A 24,616-nucleotide genomic window follows, 5' to 3' on the forward strand; every position below is an offset into this window, starting at 1 on the left:
TCTAAATTATTTACTTTAACGTTAAATGCGCATCGTTTGGTATTTTAATACCCAACATATCGTATATTGCTTTTGAAACATCAACATTCAAAAACATATATCGTACCCTTAAATCAACTCGCTTTACAATACTTGTTCTTTGGCATGGGCGTTCATAAACAGTTTTTTCCTGCACCTGAATACACATATAATAACAATGATTAAGCTTTTTCTTGCAATTAAGTAATCGTTCAGCTTATATCTTAACGTTAAAACTGAAGAAAACAACTTGACTTTTGTAGCTTATAGGATTAAATTCAGATCGGAGAACTGAAAGTACATGTATACCAATTTATAAAAGCAATGGCTTGGATAGTGCAGTAAACATTTGAAATACATGTAAATTCCTAAACGCGATTCAACTTACCTTTGACAATACATTTATTATTTACATAAATTTAGCTTTATTTGTAAGAATTGAACAAATGTCTTATTCCACGTTAAGCAAGCGCCATAATACAATCGTTTCGTTCTTTGAGCGATCTCATTCGGGTTCATAAATTAAAGAAATGTAAATAATAGTATTTGATAAAGATACAATAAAGATTTTAACTTAAAGGAGGTAGATAATAAAATAGCGCGTAAATGTTGGTCTAAAATCCGATAGCGTTTCGAATAGGCATTTTTATAATATCTAACACGCGTCGTATAATTTCAACAATGATATAAGGACTTGTGAAGTAGATAATAATTAGTCGAATAACGAAAATGGTAATTAGAAATGTTAACAATCGCGTTTACACCTGTGGCTAATTACACGATATAGAGTGAGGATATATATATACATGTAACTCTTGGCAAATGTTGGTATGTCAGAGCAAGTTACCTCTCACGAAGAATTAATCTCAATGTTTAAATATATAACTCATGTAAATAAACTTACATTGTATGCTCTGACATGGTGTATTTTGAATAGTGCATGCAGTTAAACAATTTAGTTGTGTCGAAAACGGGATAGTTTCTGTTTTAAGAACAGTAAACGGTGCTTATTAACTGCATCAGTTGTCAGTTGTCTGTAAACTGTTTTATTTGTGCGAATGGAAATTTGAAGTTGGTTATATGAAGTCACTTAATAGAGAGGTAAAACATAATTTTTTTCCAGAAATTTAGCATTTTGTTAGAATAAAATAGTATGTGTAGTTGTAATGTTTTTGTGCTGAACGTTACAGTGTTGTTTAGTAATAGTTATTTCTCATCACGCTTCTTTTTATATTAAATGGTTTTAAATGTTCCCAATAATCAACCATTCTGTGGAATTCATGTAAATCAATTATATGTCAAATTACGATTTAAGTTAACAGCTAATTTAATGAGTCATCCAGTCGGCAAAGGCGTAGGAATAAAAGTCGGGTCATAAAATCGCCATGAATTCTTCACTTTCCGCGCTCTATGTACGGGTATCGTGGGACTGAAATAGCGGCAAATAGCGCCCATCGTGAAAGACGTCGACAGTAGAATGTTAACGAGTGTCAGAGGTATCCTCACCTGTGTCGGTTTTCTGGTCTGCGCGTCCATCACCTCACATGAACTAAGTTCAGGGTCGTTAAATATTCGCCATGTAGTCCTACGTGGATTTTAGGTTAGTTTTTCGGCGTCCGTGTTTTTTTCTGTTCCTCCAATGATAATACACTTCAACACCGTTATTTCGAACACCGATAATCCGAAGTCACCGTTATTTCGAAGTATTTTTTGGGTCCCGATATTGGTTCTTCTTTGTTTAATGTAAAATTTCATTGTTAATCCGAACTTCTTAAAACCGAAGAAATCGTTAATTCGAAGTGATTCAGTCGGTCCCAACACTATAATTCGCACCTTATTAACAATCTTTAATCCGAAGTCAAAACTGCAAAATACTGAGCGTAATTTCACACCTTTGTCGTGGCTCGTCAAAAGCCGATAATTACACCTTTGTCATGTGCGCGAACGCCGGTGTTCAGAGAGACATCGCGTATTAGTTTAAAAAATGTTAATTTATTTCCGAAAATGTATTAATATGTATGTATGTCTGATAATTTGTGCTATTCATTATATTGCATATGTTCTGTAATAAGACAAGAATAAAAACAAGAAAAATAATCGTTTTATTCCTCCGTTTGTTACAAGTGGAAATCTATTGCTATCTGACTAGTTTACGCTTTTCAGTAAGCGTGTAACCGAACCATGTGAATTTCACAACGTTTCATTTTTTACAGAATCAAAGAAGTCTTCTGTCAAATGTTTATTTCGAATTATCGTTAATCCGAAGTTTTTTTAACGGTCCCGACGACTTCGAAATAACGGTGTTGAAGTGTATTGTCATATTTTAAAGATAACGCGCATCAGTTAGCTAGTATTCACCATCATGATGGTCTAACATACTTAAAAAAGTTAAAACAAATAAAATTATTAGAATTGCAAAGAATGTTCCACGAGTTATTAATGTTTGATGTAAAATGGTTTTCACCATCGGTATATTGTACTTACATGTGCAGCATTTCGTGTATTAAACGCGACTTGCTAATAACTGATGTAAGAAGCGCAATCTTAAATACCAGCCGCACTTTGGAAAACGGCTCGTAATACAAGTGCGTGCAGTGTCGTCCCAGATTAGCCTGGCAGTCCTCACAGGCTTATCAGGACCGACACGTTTCGCTTAAAATGCATTTTCGTTTTGAAGAGACATCCTTTACACGATCAATGCCATTAAAGCGAAAAGTGTTGTCCATAAGTGCGGACCTCACAGGCTTATCTGGGAGAATATTATACGAACCTGAAATAAGCTCCTTTTTACCAGAGTTCGGCTCAAATATTGCACAACAGTACTGCATTGCACATGATATATTGTAAAACTGTACAACTATTCCTGCCCTGCAGCGTAGGCATAAAACATCGTGAAAACCGAGATAATGCATTTTCGAATTACCGCTATACTATGACAAAATGCCTGCTTTGAAGCATCGAGCATACTCACTGTTATTAAATGACTTTCGCGTTCAAGCCAACTGTGCAAGCGAAGCCTCTTGTATAAACTCTTATTGCATCCTCGAAATTGCCATTAATATGGGCGTATGTCGCTATAATGTGCGAACATTGTTTTCAAAGCGATAGTTCAATCTCCATTCCACTCTGAATTGCTAATATGAGATTTTATCATCGACAATATCGCGTTTACTTCTTGCTTGTTTAAGTAAAAGCATGTTCAACATGTTCTACCTATTTGTCACGTGTAGTCGACGTTTCTTTATAATATTTTCTTTTTTTATTATTTTTTGCTATCAGAATAAAAAGCTTTGATGTTTTCAAAATGTATGCGTCTCCCAATTCGTTATTTGGTACGGTGGAGTGTAATTTTTCTCTATCGCCTTAGGCTTAGGATCGTATACCCATTTATGCTGGATATTGGTTTACTTTTTACGTAACAATGCGCGTTTGAATACCAGACGTAAGATAGAAACGAAAATAACATCTTTTTAACCATTTCAAAAGCCTTAATTGTGATCTCGTGTATTCGGACGGCCAATGCCCTTGTTTGCCCTATTCACGGTGTCTTGTTTGTTTAAAAGTTGTACCCCGTTTACAAGGAGAGGCGCCTCGGTACTCTCGATAGGTTTCAAGAATAATTACGCAGCTTTAGAAACTTATAAATGCTATGAAGATGCGCGACCAGTGTGTTTGATTGTGTGTTCATTTGTTGGTGTCAACGTTCCTGCTGAAAAATTAGATTTTTTTCGACGCATATGTTGAAATTCGTAGAGAGAGATCCCACGACCGATGTGTCATACTCGTATGAACACGTTGAGAAGTGTACTTACTTTTTATAATGGTTACTTTTGGGGTTTATCTTGGTCATTTATTGTCTTGTTAGGGTGGTTTATTTTAAAAGTGCCCTTCGTTAGTAATTCAGTGAATTCAAATAGGTGATTCGTGCTTCTAATAGCAGTTGTATCAGTGCATTTTTTTTTTATTTTTCAGAATTCATGCTTCAAATGGTTGCGCAACAGCTAGCTAGTTACTCCCATAGTGTATTTCCTTTCAGACTAAGGTTTCTCAAAAAGAAAATAAACTAAATAAGTATACGTTCAATTTGGAGATGATAAAAAAAGTTCTCAATTTTTACCAAAACTTAAATTATTTAATTATAAATATAAAAGTTCGTTTTCTTTGTTGTCGCATGTTTGATGTTGTAAGTAGATACAACAATCATCACTTCGGAGAATTACAAAAGGGCTCTCGCTATTATTGATTAATTGATCGTCATATCACCTAAACATCTGCTTAAAAGGCTTTAATGGGGGTAATTCCGTGGCATAGGATGGAATGTAACCTATCCGTATTGATCCCTGTTTGTCTGGGCTAGACATTACTATCGTGCTTACAGACGTCGAACATGCTTGGATCGCAGTCGTGAATAAGTGGTTATAGTGCCGGTAGGTGAGTTTTTCAAATGTAGTGATTGCAGTTCTAAGCAAAAACAAACGAGAATGGAATAATGTCGATTAATGGCAAGTAAAAAAGACCGTTTTGCTAGAGGATTAATCATCTGAATTCTACGGGTTTGCTTTACTATAAGTTCTTTGATGAGTAAGTATGCCGAAGTTCATTTAAATCTTGTTTTCTTGGAACACACAATCTGTCGTTTGAACAAGGTGATAGATGTAAAAGAATGATGTAATACTTGTGTGGGAATCGTTAAATTGTCATCGTCGAGACGTCATCTCGAAATGAAAATAGCTTCCACGTGGCGGGTATCTTATTGAACTTGTCGTCTGGCATTGATGGCAGACGATACTAAGATCAGAAAGTAGCTGTCTATCGAGTAGCAATTGTTGATCGATGCAACGTGTTTCACTTTGCTGCGTGCTAATTGAAATGAGTTTCTATTGGGCGTGCCGCTGGATAATTTGTCAGCCTCGGATGGTACAAAGTTAGTGATGTTATTCAAGAATAATAATGAGATATTATCTGTTTTAAGGTTTATTTTGAATAGGGTTTATGCATATACTGTCATACAATTGTAATGCATATTAGCTGGTGATGTTTGGTAGTTATAAGTTCTCCAGATATACATGTCGCGTGTTCGTTACACAATACATCTGTGTTCCAGATGACAGTAACATTATATACATATTTAAAATTATTTTGTTGGGCTTTATGCTGTTGTCTGTTATTTTGTACATTCTACTCGTTCTGGTTTCATAAATATTCAAAGTTTTAGGGGTGTCATAATCTTGTATGCTAATAACTTAAAGTATGCATTGCCGGAATAAAATATTCATTTACAATTAAAAGCGCGTAGCAAAGCCAGATTAAGGATAAAGGTTATATTGTGTTATTGTCTCCAGTCGTAATCGCGTTTAAAGCTCGTACTTATCCTTAGCTTCAGATTGCATATTGGATAGGTTAGGCCAAAAACATGGTAATTGAATCAAGAAAAAAATGTCTTTGCTCAAGAACTCACTATTTTTAGTTATTGTAATCAAATGAAATGTGTTAATACATTTTATCCAGAAGCTAGGGTCGCTTGTGACGTGCAAAAGGTCAATGGCAATGACACTGTTGCTAAAAAGATAAAATAGGATTTCGCTAAGTTACTCAAACAAATGAGCTATTGTCATGCAATTACATACATCACATTAACAATTTCCGCTCAATTACACAATTACATATTGGGCTATCCCATTGAAACATCGTACAGAAATGCCGTATATACAGATCTAGCTTTGATATTACATATGAATTGTGTGGTGGCACGGTAACTGATAGGATATATTGAAGAATTGTTAACACTCGATACTACAAACTTGAAAATAAATTGAGAAATAGTAAGTAAACTTGATAAATATATCCCTTCTTTTCCAGACATTGCGCATGGTATGTGTGTGATCAAGTTCAAGATCGCTATTTCTAAATTTGGTTTAGTTTTAAGATGACTAGAACGAATAGAGCCATCGTTGTGGCAGAATATATACCGAAAATATTGTACGACAACTTCATGTTTGTTTGCCTATAAGCAAACTGGGTCAATGTCACTTGCCAAGGTCACTGTTCGGAAATTCAGATACAAAGTTTCCCCAGAAAATCGAGGCTTAATATGTGTCTCGTTGGATTTTTTTTTTCAAATTTCATTTTTTTCAAATATGCTTAACTTATGTTGAAGCGCGTAATGCGCTTAAAAGCAGTTTTCTGTAAAAATTAATCCGGAATATGTTTTACATAAATGCAGGCTAAACTCGATAACCAGTGAAATTGTACCAGGCAAATCAGAGTTCTTGCCCTTTATTTAAAGTTCTCTCATTTTATCTCTAACAAACTTTATGCAAATGCTTTTCACATAAAATAGGGGCCGAGGTCGATGATAAGTAAAGTCAGTACGCATCCATCTCTTGCACGACGGTTAAATTAAATTCACGAACATGGGCCGACAATTGTGTATGGAGATTGAGCACTAGGCGCTACAAAGTTATTGCCCTTTATGCATTCAAAAACACAAGTCGCCCCTTCAGCTCTCTTAACCCATTTACTTTTCACCAAACCTCATCAAAACTTTCCAGTTATCTTTGTTCCCATAAAATGGCAGTAAATTACGATAACGAGCCAAAAAGGGCATCCCATGGGATCCGTTTTTTATGACGGGTTTATATTTCTGACCTTGTTTGATAATTATATTTGTGGAAATAAACAATTTATTTGTCATTATGAATCAGCTTCGGTCAATATGTTGTCGTCTGTTGTATACATTTTCAGAATTGTTATTGTCATACTATCGGTGCGCATTGATTTTAAGGCTTGACTGTGCTATTTAAATACTGCATTTGAAAGAATTCCTGTTGTTTAATGGGTGATTGAAACAACTAGTATTTAAATCCAGGGTACGGTGAGAATTAAGCTTTAACACAAACATTTTGAACATTTAAAAGGAAGTTTGGATTTCGGATCGTTAATTACTGCTGTTCTTACAATAAATCTGCCAACTTTTGGCGCTTATATGAGCTTAAAATGAGTGGTAACGATCGACGGTCTCTAATTTGTGGTTAGTCGATAACGTTTAAAAGCCGATTAAGAGTTTTAAAGATGTAAACGTTGATTTTAAGGATCGCCGTATTGCTTATTAACACCTGCTTTCAAATATACGTATGTGCATGATGACCTTTAATGCGTGTTTTTTTGAGGAGACAATTTCACTACTGACTTAAATTTATTGTTATGTTGTGATGTACAGATTGGTGGCGACAGTTAGACGTTTAAATACGGTCACAAACTTAAAATTGGTTACCGGTTTACTAATAAAACGAAACGCACATGTTACCTTTAGTCGTTTATACATTGATTTCGACGTAACATTTTAGTTGCTTATTGCGTCACATGTTTGCTTCAAACTCGTATAAATACCTAATAAAATCCACCTAAGCGACTGATGTCGAAAATCCATCGCAACATCAATCAAAATGGCATTAGTGCCTTTGCAGTGTGTGCAAATACCGTACAAATTACAACGCTACGAAACTACTGTAAATACTGAGACATTGAAAACGGCCAACGATATTTGCACAATTCGTTGAGTTTCTTTTTCTTTTTTGTTCAGCAGAAATAAGCTACAGCCGTTCAATATGTGTATATATTTTCTGCGCGCCATATTCAGTACGCAATCCAGGTGAGTAGCGCGTTATTATGATTATCATAATAATAATTTAATAACAAGTTGTTGTTGGTGTGGTATTGGTAAAAAATTTAGGTTTATTAGTAATTTTGTGAATGTGTCTTATGAATGTTTATTGTTATTTATGTTATTTTTATAAATTAGTATTATTATCAATGTTTTATAATCTGAAAAGAAGTAAACTTAATTTCCACTATGTATTTTTTAAAGATATATTATGATGAATTATAAGCAACTTATAACAGCTGACACAAAAAGATTCACATCGATGGCACAATATTGTCCAATGACAAAAAAGAGCGTCCGTAAGCAATAACGCATTGAGCTATAGTATTGAAACTGTCTTCATAAATGCCTTATTAGTAGGAATGGGAACGAATATTCGAAAATCGGCCAAATATTTGAATCCTAAATTCGAAATCCTAAATAATCGACTTTAAAATAAAAAAAAAATAGATTGCATACAAAGTTAAATTGGTACAACGACAAAGTCGCATTAAAATTTTTGAATGTCGTGTATTTGTCAATGATTTAACAGCTATCATCAATGAGCGAGATGATTGTTGTGATAAGTGGCAGTTTTCGTCCCTTCCAGATGCAGTTTGTCCCACTCAGTCTCAGAAAAGACAGAAATTACAGCGATGCAACACTCTACTACACAGTGTTAATCCCTTTATTGATTTTATGGCAACACTCGCCAGTCTCCGTGACGAAATTTACGTTTATTGATCACACTTATCATCATTCGCTTATTGATCTCTAAGCATCAGCTCGAAAGCGCGTCCCACCTGCGATAACCTCCTTACGTTGCAAGAGGTCGCTCTAAAAAAGTAGTCAAATTACATACTGTCAACGAGGACGATCTACATATAAATCGACCAAAGACTCGTCTGACCGATTACGTTATAATGTATTAGAAAATATTTACTTAACATAATTCGATATTTTGATGCAAAATGTTGCTGTTGTTGGCTACGAAAGTTTTACAAAATAGAAAATAGCTCATAGGTGTATGCGCAACAAAGTTTTTATTTTGCAATCAAAAACCTTTTAACTCTTTTTGCGCAGATTACGCGACGTTATTCATGTTTGCATATACATATTCAGAATACATTATTTAGTCAAAATAAATGGCTTTTCAATTCCAAATCACAACTACCGGTCGTTTGATTAGTTTTATACCAGTTATTGATATAAATGAACAAAGCGCCCTGTTCATATGTCAATGTCAACAGTCAATGCCACTTTTAGTAAATATAGAAAAATGAAATGGTTTCTTAAAAAAAACACAAAAAAAAGAATTTAGTGCCACAACGGATATTTTCGAAGTTGGACAAATAGTTAATACCTTACGTACTATACAAACAGTTTCGTTTAGAAAAGGCGCTACACAGTCTGTTGAGAACAAGAAAATTCGAGCGCATTGTCCTCCGACAACTCTTGTTAAATTGGGTATCATGTTTACCTAGGTACAATTATTAAAGTACATATTATTGAACCATGAAGGCATCTTTGTTGTAGAAAAATCGATAAAAGATATCCTATCTCATATCAATTAATTTTAAACAATCAAAATGCAATGAGATAAAATGTAAAAATAAAAACAAAAGAGCACGCTTTTTGCGACTTCTTTAGGAACAAGTTTATTATTTGTATAACAGAAAGGGTTTCTTAACTTTTTGTTAATTGTTATTTTTTTGCTGTAGTGATCAAACTGATCTGCCAACCATTTGCTATTTGAAAACATTTGTTCGTACCCATGTCATTACACTACAGTGCGATGAATCCTTTCAAAATAAAATACTTGTTCAACATAAAGATCACCCCTTAGTACTTGTCCGTAGCTACGCGCCTGTACGCCTACTCTACAAAGTGAGGTCTTAAAACTGAACGATGTCTCTACATGTAAGCTGTACACTATGGAGTTACAGATAACACGGATTATTAAACTGAAATAAACTTTCTTCTTTTTTGTTGGCTCGTTTTAGGGCAGAGTTTTCGTGTGTGACCTAAAAAGTGGAGTAAAGTGTGGGAACTTCGCATGGTTACTTGGTAAGTTTTCGCATTAAGTTGTCGCTGATAAGCTCGTATAAAGTTCTTATTTATTTATTTAAATCCTTGATATACCGTTTAATGTTCGATTACATGAACTTTAATTTAAAATTGACTACTTTAAATGAATACTGCTTTTAAACTATGGGAGTCAACTTTCCAGGAAATTGGAATTAAGGAATGTTCGTCCCGATCAATAGCTTAATTTACACTAATTTTTGTCTTTGCTTCTTTTAGACATTATACAAGGATTACAAAATATAATGAACATTTTATATTTTGCTATTGTGATGCTATCTTCTAAATTATTTACTTCAATGTTAAATGCGCATCGTTTGGTATTTTTATACCCAATATATCGTAGATTGTGTTTGAAACATCAAAATTGTCAAACTTATATTGTACCGTTAAATCAACTCGCTGTACAATACTTGTTCTTTGGCACGGGTGTTCATAAAACGGTGTTTTTCCTGCATCTGAATACATATATAACAAGCAAATTCTTTTAATTGATATCCCCCGCCAATATGCTTCTGGACACACAAGTGTTATATTTGACACTCAACAAAGCATTTTTTCAAGATACAAAGGGCCATAACTCCGTTATTACAAGATGGTGTACAACGCCATTTGGCGTGCATCATCCTCTTATCCATATATATACTCATACCAAGCTTTAATGAAATCCGCCAAAGCACTTCCAAGATATGGCTCCGGACGGACGGACGGAAAGACGGACGGAAAGACGGACGGAAAGACGGACGTACAACGCCTAAACAATATCCCTGCGCCGATGGCGGGGGATAATAACAATGATTTAGCTTTATCCTGCAATTTAGTAATCGTTTAGCTTGCATCTTATCGTTAAATATGAAGAAAAAAAGCTTTACTTTGGTATCTTATAGGATAAATGATAATTAAATTCAGATCGGGGGACTCAAAGTTTACCAATTTCTGTAAGCAAAGACTTGGATTGTGCAGTAACCATTTGAAATACATGTTAATTCCTAAAAGCGCTTCAATTTACTATTGACAATGCATTTATTATTTTGCATAAATTTAACTATTTTGTAAGAATTGAACAAATGTCTTATTCCACATTGAGAAAGCACCATAATACAATCGTTTCGTTCTTTGAGCGATCTCATTCTGTTTTATAAATAAAATCAACACAAATAATCGTATTTGATCAAGGTACAATAAAGATTTATCTGAAAGGATGCAGATAATAAAATAGCGCGTAAAATTTGGTCTAAAATCTGATAGCGTTTTGAATAGGCATTTTTATAATATCTAACACACGTCATATAATTTCAACAATGATATAAGGACTTGTGAAGTAGATAATAATTAGTCGAATAACGAAAAAGGTAATTAGAAATGTTAACAATCGCGTTTACACCTGTGGCTAATTACACGATCTAGAGTGGGACTATATATAACTCTTGTCTTGGCAAATGTTGGTATGTCAGAGCAAGTTACCTCTCACGATGAATTAATCTCAATGTTTAAATATTAAACTCCTGTAAGTAAACTTATGCTCTGACATGGTGTATTTTGAAGTGTGCATGACAGTTGTGTCGAAAACGGGATAGTTAAAACAGTTAACGGTGCTTTAATAAATGCATCCGTTGTCTGTTAATTGTTTCATTGTGCGAATGGATATTTGAAGTTGGTTCTATGAAGTCACTTAGTAGAGGGGTAAAGCAGATTCTTTTTTAAAGAAATTGATCATTTCATTACAATTAAATAGAATTTGTACTTGTAATGTTTTATCTGCTAAACGTTACAGTCTTGTTTAGTAACAATTATATCACGACCACGCTTCTTTTTATTTTAAATGATTTTAAATGTTCCCAAACGTTTTTTTAAATCAACCATTCTGTGGAATTCATTTAAATCAATTATATGTCAAAGTACGATTGAAGTTAACAGCTAATTTAATGAGTCATACAGTCGGCAAAAGGGTAGGAATAAAAGTCGGGTCATAAAATCGCCATAAATTCTTCACTTTCCGCGCTTAATGTACGGGTATCGTGGGACTGAAATAGCGGCAAATTGCGCCCATCGTGATAGACGTCGACAGTAAAATGTGAACGAGTGTAAGAGGTATCCTCGCCTGCGTCGATGTTCTTGTCTGCGCATCCATCACCTAACTTGAACTAAGTTCAGGGTCGTTAAATATTCGCCATTTAGTGCTACTTGCATCGTTTTTCTTCGTCCGATTTTTTTCTTTTCCTTCCTTTTTGTTCCAATGATAATATTGTCATATTTTAAAGATAAAGCGCATTAGTTTGCTGTTATTCACCATCTTGATGGTCTTATATACTTCAAATACATAAAATATATACAATTATTCAAATTGCATAGAATGTTGAATGATTGCTGAATGTTTTATGTAAAAAGGTTTCCGCCATCTTTAGATTGCACGTAAATGTGTAGCAGTTCGTGTATTTAATAACTGCTAGTAACGTACGTAACAAATGCAATCTTAAATACCAGTCGCACTCTGTGAAAACGGCTCGTAATACAATTGCGTGCAGTGTTGTCCCAGATTAGCCTGGCAGTCCTAACAGGCTTATCAGAGACGACACTTTCCACTTAACATGCATTTTCGTAAAGAAGAGACTTCCGTAAAACGAACAATTCTATTAAAGCGGAAAGTGTTGTCCCTGAGTGCGGACTTCACAGGCTAATCTGTGACAACACTTTATGAACACGCATTAAGCTCCTTTTTACCTGAGCGCTGCTCAAATATTGTTCAACAGTACTACAATGCACATGATATAGTTTATAACTGTGCAGCTATATGTGCCCTGCAGCTTAGGTATAAAAGTCACGAAAATTGAGATAACATATTTTCGAATTACCGGTATACTATGACAAAATGCCTGCTTGGAAGCACTGAGCTTGCTAACTGTTGTTAATGACTTTCGTGTTCAAGCCAACAATGCAAGCGAAGCCTCTTGTTAACACTCTTAATGCATCATCGAAATTGCCATTAATATGGGCGTATGTCGCTATAATGTGCGAACATGGTTTTCAAAGCGATAGTTCAATTTCCATTACACTCTGAACTGCTAATGTGAGATTGCATCATCGACAATATCGCGTTTACTTTTTACTTGTTTAAGTAAACGAATTTCGAACATGTTCTACCTATTTGTCACGTGAAGTCGACATTTCTTTTTTAAGTATCTTTTTATTATTTTACGCTATCAGAATAAAAAGCTTTGATGTTTTCAAATTGTGTTCGTCTCCGTTTTCGTTATTTGGTACGATGGACTATCATGTTCCTATATTGCCTTAGGGTCGTATACCCATTTATGCTGGTAATTGGTTTACTTTTTACGTAACAATGTACGTTAGAATACCAGACGTGAAAATCCGACAGAAACGAAAATAACATATTTAAAACATTTCAATAGCCTTTATAGTGATCTCTTCTATTTGGACAACCAATGCCCTTGTTTGCCCTGTTCGCGGTGTCTTGTTTGTCTTAAAGCTGTACCCCGTATACAAGGAGAGGCGCCTCGGTACTCTCGATAAGTGTCAAGAATAATTACGCAGCTTTAGAAACTAACAAATGCTAGGAAGATAAGTGACTGGTATTCGATTGTGTGTTAATTTTTTGGTGTCAACGGTCCTGCTGACGAATTAGATTTTTACCAACGCGTTTGTTGAAAACCGTAGTGAGAGATACTACGACGAAATCTGAAATACTCGTATGAAAAGTGTACTTACTATGTATAATGGTTACCTTTGGGGTGTATCTTGGTCATTTATTGTATTGATAAGGTGTTTTATTTTAAATATGCATTGTGTTGGTAATTAGGTAATGCAAACAGGTGATTCGTGCTTCAAATAGCAGCTGTATTGATCAGTGCATTTTAAAATTTTTCAGATTTCAAGTTTCAAATGGTTGTGCAACAGCTAGTTAATTACTCCCCTCATTTATTTCCTTTTAGACCAAGGTTTCTCAAACAGAAAATAAACTAAATAAGTATACTTTCAAGCTGGAGATAATTAAAAAAACACGTTAGTTTTACCGAAACCTTTAACAGTTCGTTTTCTTTGTTGCTGCATTTTTGCTTGTTTTTGTGGACATACAATACAGATTATCACTTCGGGGAATTACAAAAGGGCTCGAGCAATTATTGATTAATTGATCTTTATATCAACTAAACATCTGTTTAAATGGCTTTAATGGGGCAATTCCGTGGCAGAGAGTGGAATGTAACCTCTCAGTATTGATCCCTGTCTGTCTGGGCTAGACATTACTATCTGGCATACAGACGTCGAACATGCTTGGATCGCAGTCGTGAATAAGTGGTTATAGTGCCGGTAGGTGTTTCGTTCAACTGTGGTGATGGTAGTTCTAAGAAGAAAAAAAGAAAAATGGAATAATGTCGATTAATGACTAATCTCTAGTTTTTAATGTTAAAGACATATACAAACGGATAACAGACGTAAAAAAAGACCGTTTTGTTAAAGAATTATTCATTTAAATTCTACGTTTTTTACAGTAAGTTCCTTGATACTAGTAAGTAAGTATGCCGAGGTTCATTTAAATCTAGTTTTCTTGGAACACACAATATTTCGTTCAAACCATGTGACAAATTTAAAAGAATGATGTAGATCTAATACGTGTGTGGGAATCGTTAGATTGTCATCACCGTGACGTCATCTCGCAATGAAAATAGCTTCCACGTGGTGGGTATCTTATTGAACTTGCCGTCAGGCATTGATTGCAGACGATACTAAGATCAGAAAATAGCTGTCTATCGAGTTGTTGTCGAGCATCGATGCAACATGTTTCACTTTGCTGCGTGCTAATTGAAATTATATTGTATTGGACGTGTTGCTGGATAATTTGTCAGTCTCGGTTGGTCCAAAGTTAGTGATTTTATCCAAGAATAATGGTGAGATACATTTTAGGAAATTTTGTGAATACTCTTTATCGGCTATTTTCAATTATATTATACACGTTTCTTTTGAATAAGGTTAATGCATATACTGTCATAGAATTGTAATGCATATTAGCTGGTGATTTTTGGCAGTTATAAGTTATCTAGATAAAGCGTTTTCGTTACACAATACATCTCTGTTCCAGATTCCAACTATATTAGATGCATATTTTGCTGAACTTTATTTTGTTATTTTGTACATTCTTCTCGTTGTGGTTTCATAAATATTCAAAGTTTTAGTGCAACTTTGAGGGATGTCAAATCTTGTATGCTAATTACTTCAAGTATGCATTACCGGTATATAATATTCGTTTACGATTATAAGCGCGTATCAAAGCCATATTTAGGATAAAGGTTATATTGTGTTATTGTCTCCAGTCGTAAACGCGTTTACAGCTCGTACTTATCCTTAGCTTCAGATTGCATATTGGATAGGTTAAGCCAAGGTCAAGAACATGTTAAGTTAATATAGAAAAAATGTTTTTGCTCAATAACTCACTTATTTTAGTTATTATAATCAAATAAAATGTGTCAATACCTTTTATCTAAAGGCTAAGTGTTGTTTGTGACGTGCAAAAGGTCAATGGTAATGCCTCTTTTGAATGACAGAAAGATAAAATAGGATATCGCTTGGTCACTAAAAACAATTTAGCTAATGACATACAGCTACATTAAATCACATAAACATTTTCCGCTCAATTACACAATTAGATATTGGGCTATCCCATTGAAACATCGTACAGAAATGCCGTATTATACTTTAACTATATACAGATCTAGCTTTGATATTACATATGAATTGTGTGGTGGCACATTAACTGATGGAATATACTGAAGAAGTGTTTTTACTCCAGTGCTGGCAACTGGAAAACACATTGAGAAATAGTAAGGAAACTTGATACATATATCCCTTTTTTTCCAGAGACTGCATGGCATGTGTGTGATCAAGGTCAAGGTCGCTGTTACTAAATTTGATTTATTGAAAACGAAAACGAAAAGAGCAATCGTTAAGGGATAAGTTTGTTTGCCTATATGCAAGCTGGGTCAATGACACTTGCCAAGGTCACTGTTGGCAAATACAGTTACTAGTAAATAGTTTCTGCACAAAATCGAGGCTTTATATGAGTCTCTTTTGATGTTTTTCAAATTAGAAAAAAATGCTTAATTGTGAAATAGCTAAAATAAATAACCTATCACACAAACAGTTTGGTTTACATAAGAAAGCCAGAAAGTCTGTCAAGAACGTGAAACAGTCGAGCGCGCTCTCCACCGACAGCTCTTATTTTAGCATATCCTCGATCACAAAAAGCTATCTAGGCTGTCCAGTATCCATTAATGTATCTGCTTATCGCGCTGGTTTGTTGAAGCGCGTAATGCGTTTAAAAGCTACGTCGACGCCATTGTCTGTTAGTATTCATTAAATGTTATCATATGAGTACACGCATACTGGCAAGTACAAAGACCCACAGTTAACTTATACAATTTAATGCGCTAGAGTTTTTGTTGAACTTGATAACATTCTCAAAACAAACACTGTTTTGTCTAGTACGTCGGGAGACGGATTTTTAGTGTAAAGCACGCATTTTCAAGCGTATCGAGTTAACATTTGAAATGCACGAAGAGATAGATTGTTATAAAATGCAAATGTTGTACGTTATTTTGTTTTTTTGTTAGGTCGAGGTCGTGTGTAATAAAATGATGTTTATGGGGCAATTGTTAAATTGACACAACCTCAGCCCTGGTTAATTTTCCATTTAAGCTGAGTGCGTATGGTTTATACCAGATAATGACTAACGATTTGTATACCGGTGGCTTGTAAAAGTAATCTCCATAAAACATTATTTCTGTGGCACATGCTTCTGATTTGATTCATGCCTTTGTATGAATAATCCTTACACTCGTATGTTAATACTTCCTTCAGAGAGATTGATTGAAATGACTTTGCGGACATTTTTGTGTAATATAGTAATTTTCAATAGCATTTCTTAGTCACTATGGATAGTTATGTATTGTATTGTGCCCGGATGTTAATTGTTGAAATAAAGCATTTCAGATGAATAATGCATTAAGAAAACAACATAATCGAAACTTAATCACGATGCATTCTGTATGATTTCTCTTTCCGGCGATTGTATTAGTTTCTTGTGCTTTAAAGTGTTTCTTCAGGACATCAAGTTAATAATGTACACTTTTGCCTTTCGTATAAATAATTTCACATGTATCATTTTCATGATTATTTGATGACTGTTCCTGATATTTAGTGAAAATGAAATTCATGTTAATGCTTTTCGCTAGTTTATAAGGAATTAATCTTTGAAATAAAACTAGTTTTCGCTGTCTTCAAAAACAACATTTCTTGATTGAGTACGCACCGTTTATGAAGCACGCACGGCCATAGAATACACATAGTCCGTTGGCTACTGTAACAAGGAACATACGTTTCCTTGATTTATTTCCAGCAACACAAGGGTGTCCATCATTAACAAAGGCAATCATGCTAATCAGTAGTGTTTGTTGTATCGAACAGGTCAATCACGCCTCCCGCCAGGTGGATGCAGACAGGGGTGTGCTCGATTTACAACTTGCAGTGAAGATACAAATGTATAACCGATCAGATACACGTCGACTGACAAGCGTGAGAAAAACGTGCGAGGTCGGGTCAATGTGACGCGAAATAAGGAAACTAATTTCACCGTGAAAATAAAATTGATCGTCGAATTAGTTATTGAAGCGTAGAGGATTTACGTTGACAAGTGTGTGGTTATACATGTATGGCTGCTTGTAAGAATAGCGTATGAGCATTTTAATTACGTGAAAAGTGTGAAAAGTACCGGTATGTATTCAAATCGGAGTTATGATATATAGTGAACATTAAACGTTAAAACGGGCATCTGCATAAACGTATATGAAAGCTATGATTAACGATTAACTTGTGTTCGTCGGCTCATTGATGCTCGTAATAAGAGACCATTCTTCTTGTTCAATGAAAGATTCGTCGTTTAACATTGCGTTCATCTGAATTCACAATGTGACACGGACTTTGATGTTTGTGCACGATAAACGCTCGCATAGCGTACTCCAATGCATACCGCATTCCAGGGGCGATATGCAGTATTTAATTGTTTACATGAACATTTAGAACGAATTTAAGCTATACTCATAACTGCAATGTTATTATCTACAAAATAAAAGGAGCATTAAATATCTGGAAGATTCATCAACGAAAGCATTACATCTGGGAACGTTTTGTGAATATGAAACTTGCATGTTTATACTGTGTAAACAAGGATTAGATAGGTTTACGGTGTTAACAGTGAGGTGGAATGTGAAATGAAATAGTTAAATCGATGTGAACTGGATTTATTACTAAGCTTGCTTATGTATTTTAATCGGTTAAACATTTGAGTTTTCATTCTTGCCATAATTGTTAATACCCGGAATGTAAGTGTTGCGATATTTATCTGAAAATATTTATTTCGTTATAGTTTAGTGTAAAATGACCTTTAAATTGGTCTCGTGAAGTTAATCACGTTGGCATCGTCTAAGTTTGTCCAGCGACATCAGGCAGTGGATATTATAGCAGGATTTCTCCTGACATCTGAGAGATGGGCGGCACCCTCTCATGCGCGAGCGGTCAACGCAGCCCCGTGCACGAGGATCACATGCCGTATGGAGCCCCTTTCGTGAAAGTGGAGCACGAAAGGGTTCAGCACGAGGACAACACCAAGGACTTGGTTATAACAGGTTGGTAAGACAATTCATTTTTTCTGAATGAATATTGTGATATCAAGGGTTATATCTGACAAGGTTATAACGATAGAGAACAAAAAGGATGCAAAATACAGCTATTCTGTTAAACTTACTATTACATTATATAGCACTATGTATGATGATATTGATTAAGTCCTTCATTCGCCCATTTTATTATTCGTTAGATCCTCTTTGGTGGTTACCAGTGAGTAAATCCGATGTATATTAATAAGATTCCACTATTATTGTAAACGCTGTCTATTAGATGTAGCACTTTGAGCTGAGCTACAAGTGTCTGTCTATTCGTTCCATCCTGTATTTACGTTACCATGGTGACGTTGATGTCTCGCTATCGGCTATGTGTTGTGGACCCTTAAGGCATACTCAAACGTATCACCAACCCTGTAGGCTCACCTAATCCCACTTGAATACTGGGACTTCAAGTGCCATCACTGATACTGACCACAGCTTGTGGCCAACATGATGTGATGTCAATATACGGCGAAGTACTAGTAATGCTCTCGCCGTTGTGTCCTTATTTCATATGTTTCTTGTTGTTTCATATGAGTAGAGACCTACCTGTCAGTCGACGCACTTATGCGTCTTGTTTTTCTTAAACATTAACAATTCTCATCAGAAAACATTCGGACCGTGCTCTGTGAAAAGGGGTTTAATGCATGTGCGTAACGTTTCGTTCCAGATTAGCCTGTGCAGTCCGCACCGGCTAATCAGGGACGACACTTTCCGCTTGTGTATGATATTTTTCGTTTCAAGAAAGTCTCTTCTTAGTAAAAAAACAGTTTGGGCGGAAAGTGTTTCCCATATTAGCCTGTGCGGACTGCATTTATATATTTTATGAATGCACAAGATCTAATTTGCTACAATAGGGAGTGTGCTATTAGTTTATCTTGTTTCTATTTGAACGGTTTCATGTTTTGAAAGGTTGTTTCATGTTGTTTAAGCTTTTTTGTGACATGTACTACTCGCTCAGTTATTTCTAGGTCGCTCGATAGTAGGCTATTACTTATAATACTTAAGGTATATCGTTTTTTATTTTTTATTGACTTTAACATTTCCCTAAAAGAAACTTATTTTATATGTTAATTGGATTAATAGTACACACTGGTCAGTATATTATCTCTGGTTTGCTGCGTTGTAATTAATATTCAATTTTCATGTACGGTCAGCTATTAAGTGGTCGGGAAAACGCAATTACTGAGTCAGGTCATTTGTAATAGCAGGTATTAATATGTCAAGTTAGAAGGATGGTCATTAAATATTTGACAAATTAGCAGTAAATCATGAACAAGTATGTAAATATCCGTATGTTTGTTTTGACGTGTTCTATGGCTCAAGTGGCGAGTTCTTATTGACGTAGATTATTGTTATCTACGGCTCTGTTATTGAGAATTTCCATGTTTGGTTGACAGGTTTGATTTTGGGTCGGTTCAAATAAAAGTTATTTTTACAACATAACAAGGCCTTTATTTAACGAATGTTTCAAAACTGTTTCTAAATTTAATAAATAGATAACTAACGCAAAACATTTTTTGTTTGGACATTATCTTGATACAATGTTACGTTATATTAGTCGCCATTTTATAGTTGCAGGGAATGGTAACATATTTAAATTTGATTATGAAACGGGAGTTGAGTAACCCAAATATGCCACTGTTGAGTTTAAATAAATATGTTTATAAGCGACATTGCCACTTTTCAACACAGTCCCCTTGGAGTAATTTAAGCGATGATATTGTTTTATGTTGTAATTCAATATGCTAAATGGTACTTTAATTCATTTCAACGTAACTTAAGCGCGTGGTGTCATATTAAATTGGCTGGTACATCGAAACGTAAATATTTTAACGAAATACTTTGAAATTATTTAAAAGAACGTTTGTCTCCTGGTTGTAAAACATTTAAATACAGTTCCAGTGTTTAATGCGTTGCCAGTTTAAGTAACTGCATGCAGACTGACGATATATTAAGCTGTAACGTATCTTTATGGCGTACATTTAATTTAATGTATATTTTAATCTTGTGTTTGAAATGCTAGGCTCGTTCAATGCTTCGTTAAATTTAAGTTGAAGGCTACGTGGTCGTGGTAAATTTGGTTTCGTTTCTATTTTAATACATTGTCCGGGGGATTCAGATTTTTTTCTGCTCTCATTTATGTATTCTGTGACTCGGAATCCTTGTTTTGCCATAGGCTGTCAATCGAGGTTTGAAATCCAAAAGTGTGTATCTGACAGTAAAAACAATACCAGTTAGTACCTTTTGATGTTCAACACTCACCAATCGACTCATTTTTTCCCCTGTATTTCTGTGCATTGACGTTAGCTTCTAGCCACCGCAATTTATGTATGGATGCCAGCCAGTTTCACACTGCGAATGCCAGCTGGAGTACAACTGTAAAACTGTATAATTATGCATCATAATCCGCATCAGAGCAGCATCAAGTTGCAGTACATATGACATTATGTTTATCGCATTTTCTCGAAGGTCATTTTCATCAAACAATACATATTTCAGAGTTCCGCGCATTCCATTCCATGGAAATTCTGAGAAAAGACTCTCGTGGGAGTAAGACACAAACGTGTTCAGTTTGCGTGTATGAGTTCTTTTATTGTTTAGTATGTCATTAGCAATATGTATCTAGTGCATCAAATGAATGTAGACGCGCTTGTCTATGAGATTTCATAATTCACAAGTTAGATTTGTTGGTTTAAACATATTTATTCAATAATGTGTTTTACAACATAATGTACAAGCATCTAAAGTTTATAGGATTGGAACGATAGCTAGGCTAGTAGGGTTCTTTCCTCTGTGTCGAGTATTAGATTTGTTCGAGCATTTTATATAGTTAATAAACGTATATCCTGATTTAACTATTAATTAAGATGTTCTTCATGCAATGAATTCGGATCGCTGTTTGAACATAAGTGTTTAAATTGGCCACAGAATGCAAAACAAACTTACCATAAAGGAACAAGTTGATGTAAAATATAAGTACTATAAATGTATGAAGCATAGTTAAAGAAATCGAATGTTAGGCCATCATTCGGCACCAATGTTTATTCTATTATTTAATTATTTAATGATGAATTCTTTAGATATTTGGCCTTATGTAACCATGTATAATTAATAAGCTAATTATGTATATCGGAGGACATCTGCGACCGTTGCTCGTAATACAAATGAGATTGTATTAGAACGATGGTTGGTCCGAAAAAAGTCTCAAATGCTGCATAAAGGAAATTCCATATAAGTATCTTTTTTGTGAACTCGATGTGCTCATTATCCGGTATGGGGTCTTTGTTTTTAATTGAGCATAAATACCAAATGGCGTGCTATAGTGACACGCAAAAAGACAATTGTATACATGTAATTGGTAACTAAGTTGATTCAGTTACTGGTAGCTAAATGTGAAGTTCCAAGCGTAAAGATTGTGAGTTTGGCCATTGACCTTAATATAAATGATGGTTAACATTTCAACTGTAATGGCCCTTTGTTAAAGGGGCCGTCCAACAGATAAAGCGTCGTATCGATGCGATTCGATATTTTGGGAAACTACGAGGATTGCTTATATAGCTAAACAATACATCTGCTCTGAATATGAGCGTGGATGGTCGAGTGGTCTTGGCGGGAGGCTTTTTACTCCAGTACTTCAGGAATCCAGGGGTCAGTGGTTCGAGCCCTGTTGAGAGTTACTTTTAATTAATTTATTTTTTTAATTGTATTCTTGTTTTTTTTAATGGCGATTTATAGTTCAAATGTTTAAATTTATCAATAAAAATCGTTTAAAGCATTTAATGACAAGCTTCAATACATGCCAAAATCTGTTGGACGGCCCCTTTAAACTCGTGAACATGTCAAATACGTTATAAAATTTGTGTATCGAGTCTCACAGTCGAAGTGACAACAATTTTCTGGCAAATGGTCATACCCAGGTGGTTAGTTAGGTTAATGTCTACCTGTCATCAATTACGTATAGAGGCAACACGATAAATAACGCGTACAGCGTGAATAAACTATTCTACGCTTCCATGCATACTGCGCAGTAAATATTTGAATGTTTTGTTAATTATAGTCATAATGACAACATGTACTTTGAAATAGATAATGTCGCGTTTATTGATTCTGGTGCCCATAATAAACGCATAGTTTGCTTCAAATCAAGGTCGCTGACCGTCCGGTTTCTCGGAAAGCGTAAACTTTAATAAATATGTACTGACATTTATTTAGGAAAACAGTTTGGATTATCTTTATTCAGTACGCATTTCAAATAAAATCACTCATGATGCATGTGAATCCTTTGACATTTCAATCCAACTGAACATAACGGTGAAATGCACTGCAGGTATTTACCTGAAATCGAAACTAACTTTTATTTATCACTAACCTATTCAACGTTTCAAATCGATATTTTTATCAGTTCTCATATATCGCATGTGATGTTAAATTCGACATGCACGTTACACTCAAGATTGCATGTCTCTTTGTTACACAGGTCTACATTCTCGTCTCTATTGAGTGATAAATCGATTAAATAAATTTAAAAGTACGATTGTCTTCGTATTAAAGATAAACCAATTAGCGATAAATTGGAGGACTAAGTAAACTTGATAAGTACCGGTACTTAAGACACTAAAGCGCGATGACATATTGATATATTTGATTACGCGATACAAATGGAACTATTGTCTAAACGAATACCAGTAGAACACAGCTGTCAGAGCGTCTTAACATCTGTTGTTACATTGGACCTAATCTTGCAATGTCAATACCATGTCAGCCATGTAAGGTATCTGAGATATATATTATATATAATAGATTTGAATAATACCATTCGGTGCTCATTGCTTGGCATGCTTTTATTAATCTGACGTGAATCCCTGGTTTGTCCTTAAACTGTTTAGAGATGTTATTTACGCCTCTGCACTATTTCATGCTTTTTGTATACGTATCTATTGACTATTGTTTTGCTGAGTTTTTTTTTTTTCTTAAGATTGACTTTCAAAATGCGCATGCAAATAATCTCCATATAAAAAATCATATAGTATAGTACAATATTAAACTCTTTAGACCAATTAAGTACATTTCAGTACAACAAGATCCCTCTAGTACAATTAAGCATGCATGGATATTTTTCGTGCACTGACATATACATTGTAAAGATGTTCTTTAAAATGAAGGATACATTTTATTATAATTTCGTCCATGAAGGTTACATTATACTAAATAAGCGTTTCGTGTAGGGCTGTACTCTCTAAAAAAAAGTATCATAGTTGACTCGAAGGCATGTTTTACACTTTAGACTGTTGTTCGGGTTTTATCGTTTGGAGATAGTGGTAGGGCATGAATAGGTGCTCACTACTGAATCACTGAAATATGATAAACGTAGAGACTATAGTAAAGCATTGCACTGAAAAAGGTTACATTCCATTAAGAAAGGGTCGGAAAAAAAGTTGCAAAAACAGTCGATTTTGATTAGCGTCGAGTTCTTTCTTGGTTTGAACATGACATATCTTTTTTATTGCATGATTCGATTTCGCTTAGAATGGCCTTTAAGAAAAGGTATGGTTATGGGGGTCTCTATGTGCAAAATGTTGCATTGATTTTCGCTTAAAGTTGTCACTTTTACATTGAATTATTTATTGAAACTATTTAGTATATTATGACCTGAATGTTCGATCACAGTTCGACAGAGTTGGGCGATGGGGTGGGTTGGTGGTTGTTATCTACGTATACTTATATTGTATTAGAACTTATGAGGAGATGTCGCGTTACATCAGAACTAATGATGGTGGGGTTGTAATCTGCGTACACTAGAACTAATGAGGGTTAGGGTGTCATCTACGTATATTAGAACTAATGAGGGTGGGGTTGTAATCTGCGTACACTAGAACTAATGAGGGTTAGGGTGTTATCTACGTATACCAGAACTAATAAGGTTACAAGAGGGATCGTCTGTGTACAGACCATCACTGCTCCTATTGTTGGTTAATTACGTTTTTCGCCTATAATCAGATAGCACACACCCATTGAGGCAAAATAAAAAGATGCTACACAACGTTTTCATGTCTTCTCAGAACAGAAACACATGGAATGAAAACACGTCATGTTGGATATTATTTACTTCTGAATAGCCTACGAGTAGAGAACGCGAACA

The 24,616-nt window shown here is 34.9% G+C and overlaps 1 protein-coding gene across 4 annotated transcripts in view; it reads left to right on the plus strand.

Moving 5' to 3' along the window:
* Window positions 1-24,616, plus strand: part of LOC127881026 (uncharacterized) — a 31,782-nt gene that overhangs the window by 486 nt on the left and 6,680 nt on the right. The window contains exons 2-3 of one of the 4 annotated variants that reach the window (XM_052428607.1): window positions 9,664-9,727; window positions 17,222-18,438. In XM_052428607.1, the coding sequence (XP_052284567.1) occupies window positions 18,300-18,438 (139 nt within the window). In that variant the 5' untranslated portion in view covers window positions 9,664-9,727; window positions 17,222-18,299. Of the gene's footprint in view, window positions 1-9,663; window positions 9,728-14,319; window positions 14,441-14,504; window positions 14,650-17,221; window positions 18,439-24,616 lie in introns of those variants that run through there. The other 3 variants (XM_052428609.1, XM_052428608.1, XM_052428606.1) reach the window with 3 other exon arrangements.

The sequence above is a fragment of the Dreissena polymorpha genome, chromosome 5 (genome assembly GCF_020536995.1).
Source record: "Dreissena polymorpha isolate Duluth1 chromosome 5, UMN_Dpol_1.0, whole genome shotgun sequence".
NCBI classification, from domain to species: domain Eukaryota; kingdom Metazoa; phylum Mollusca; class Bivalvia; order Myida; family Dreissenidae; genus Dreissena; species Dreissena polymorpha.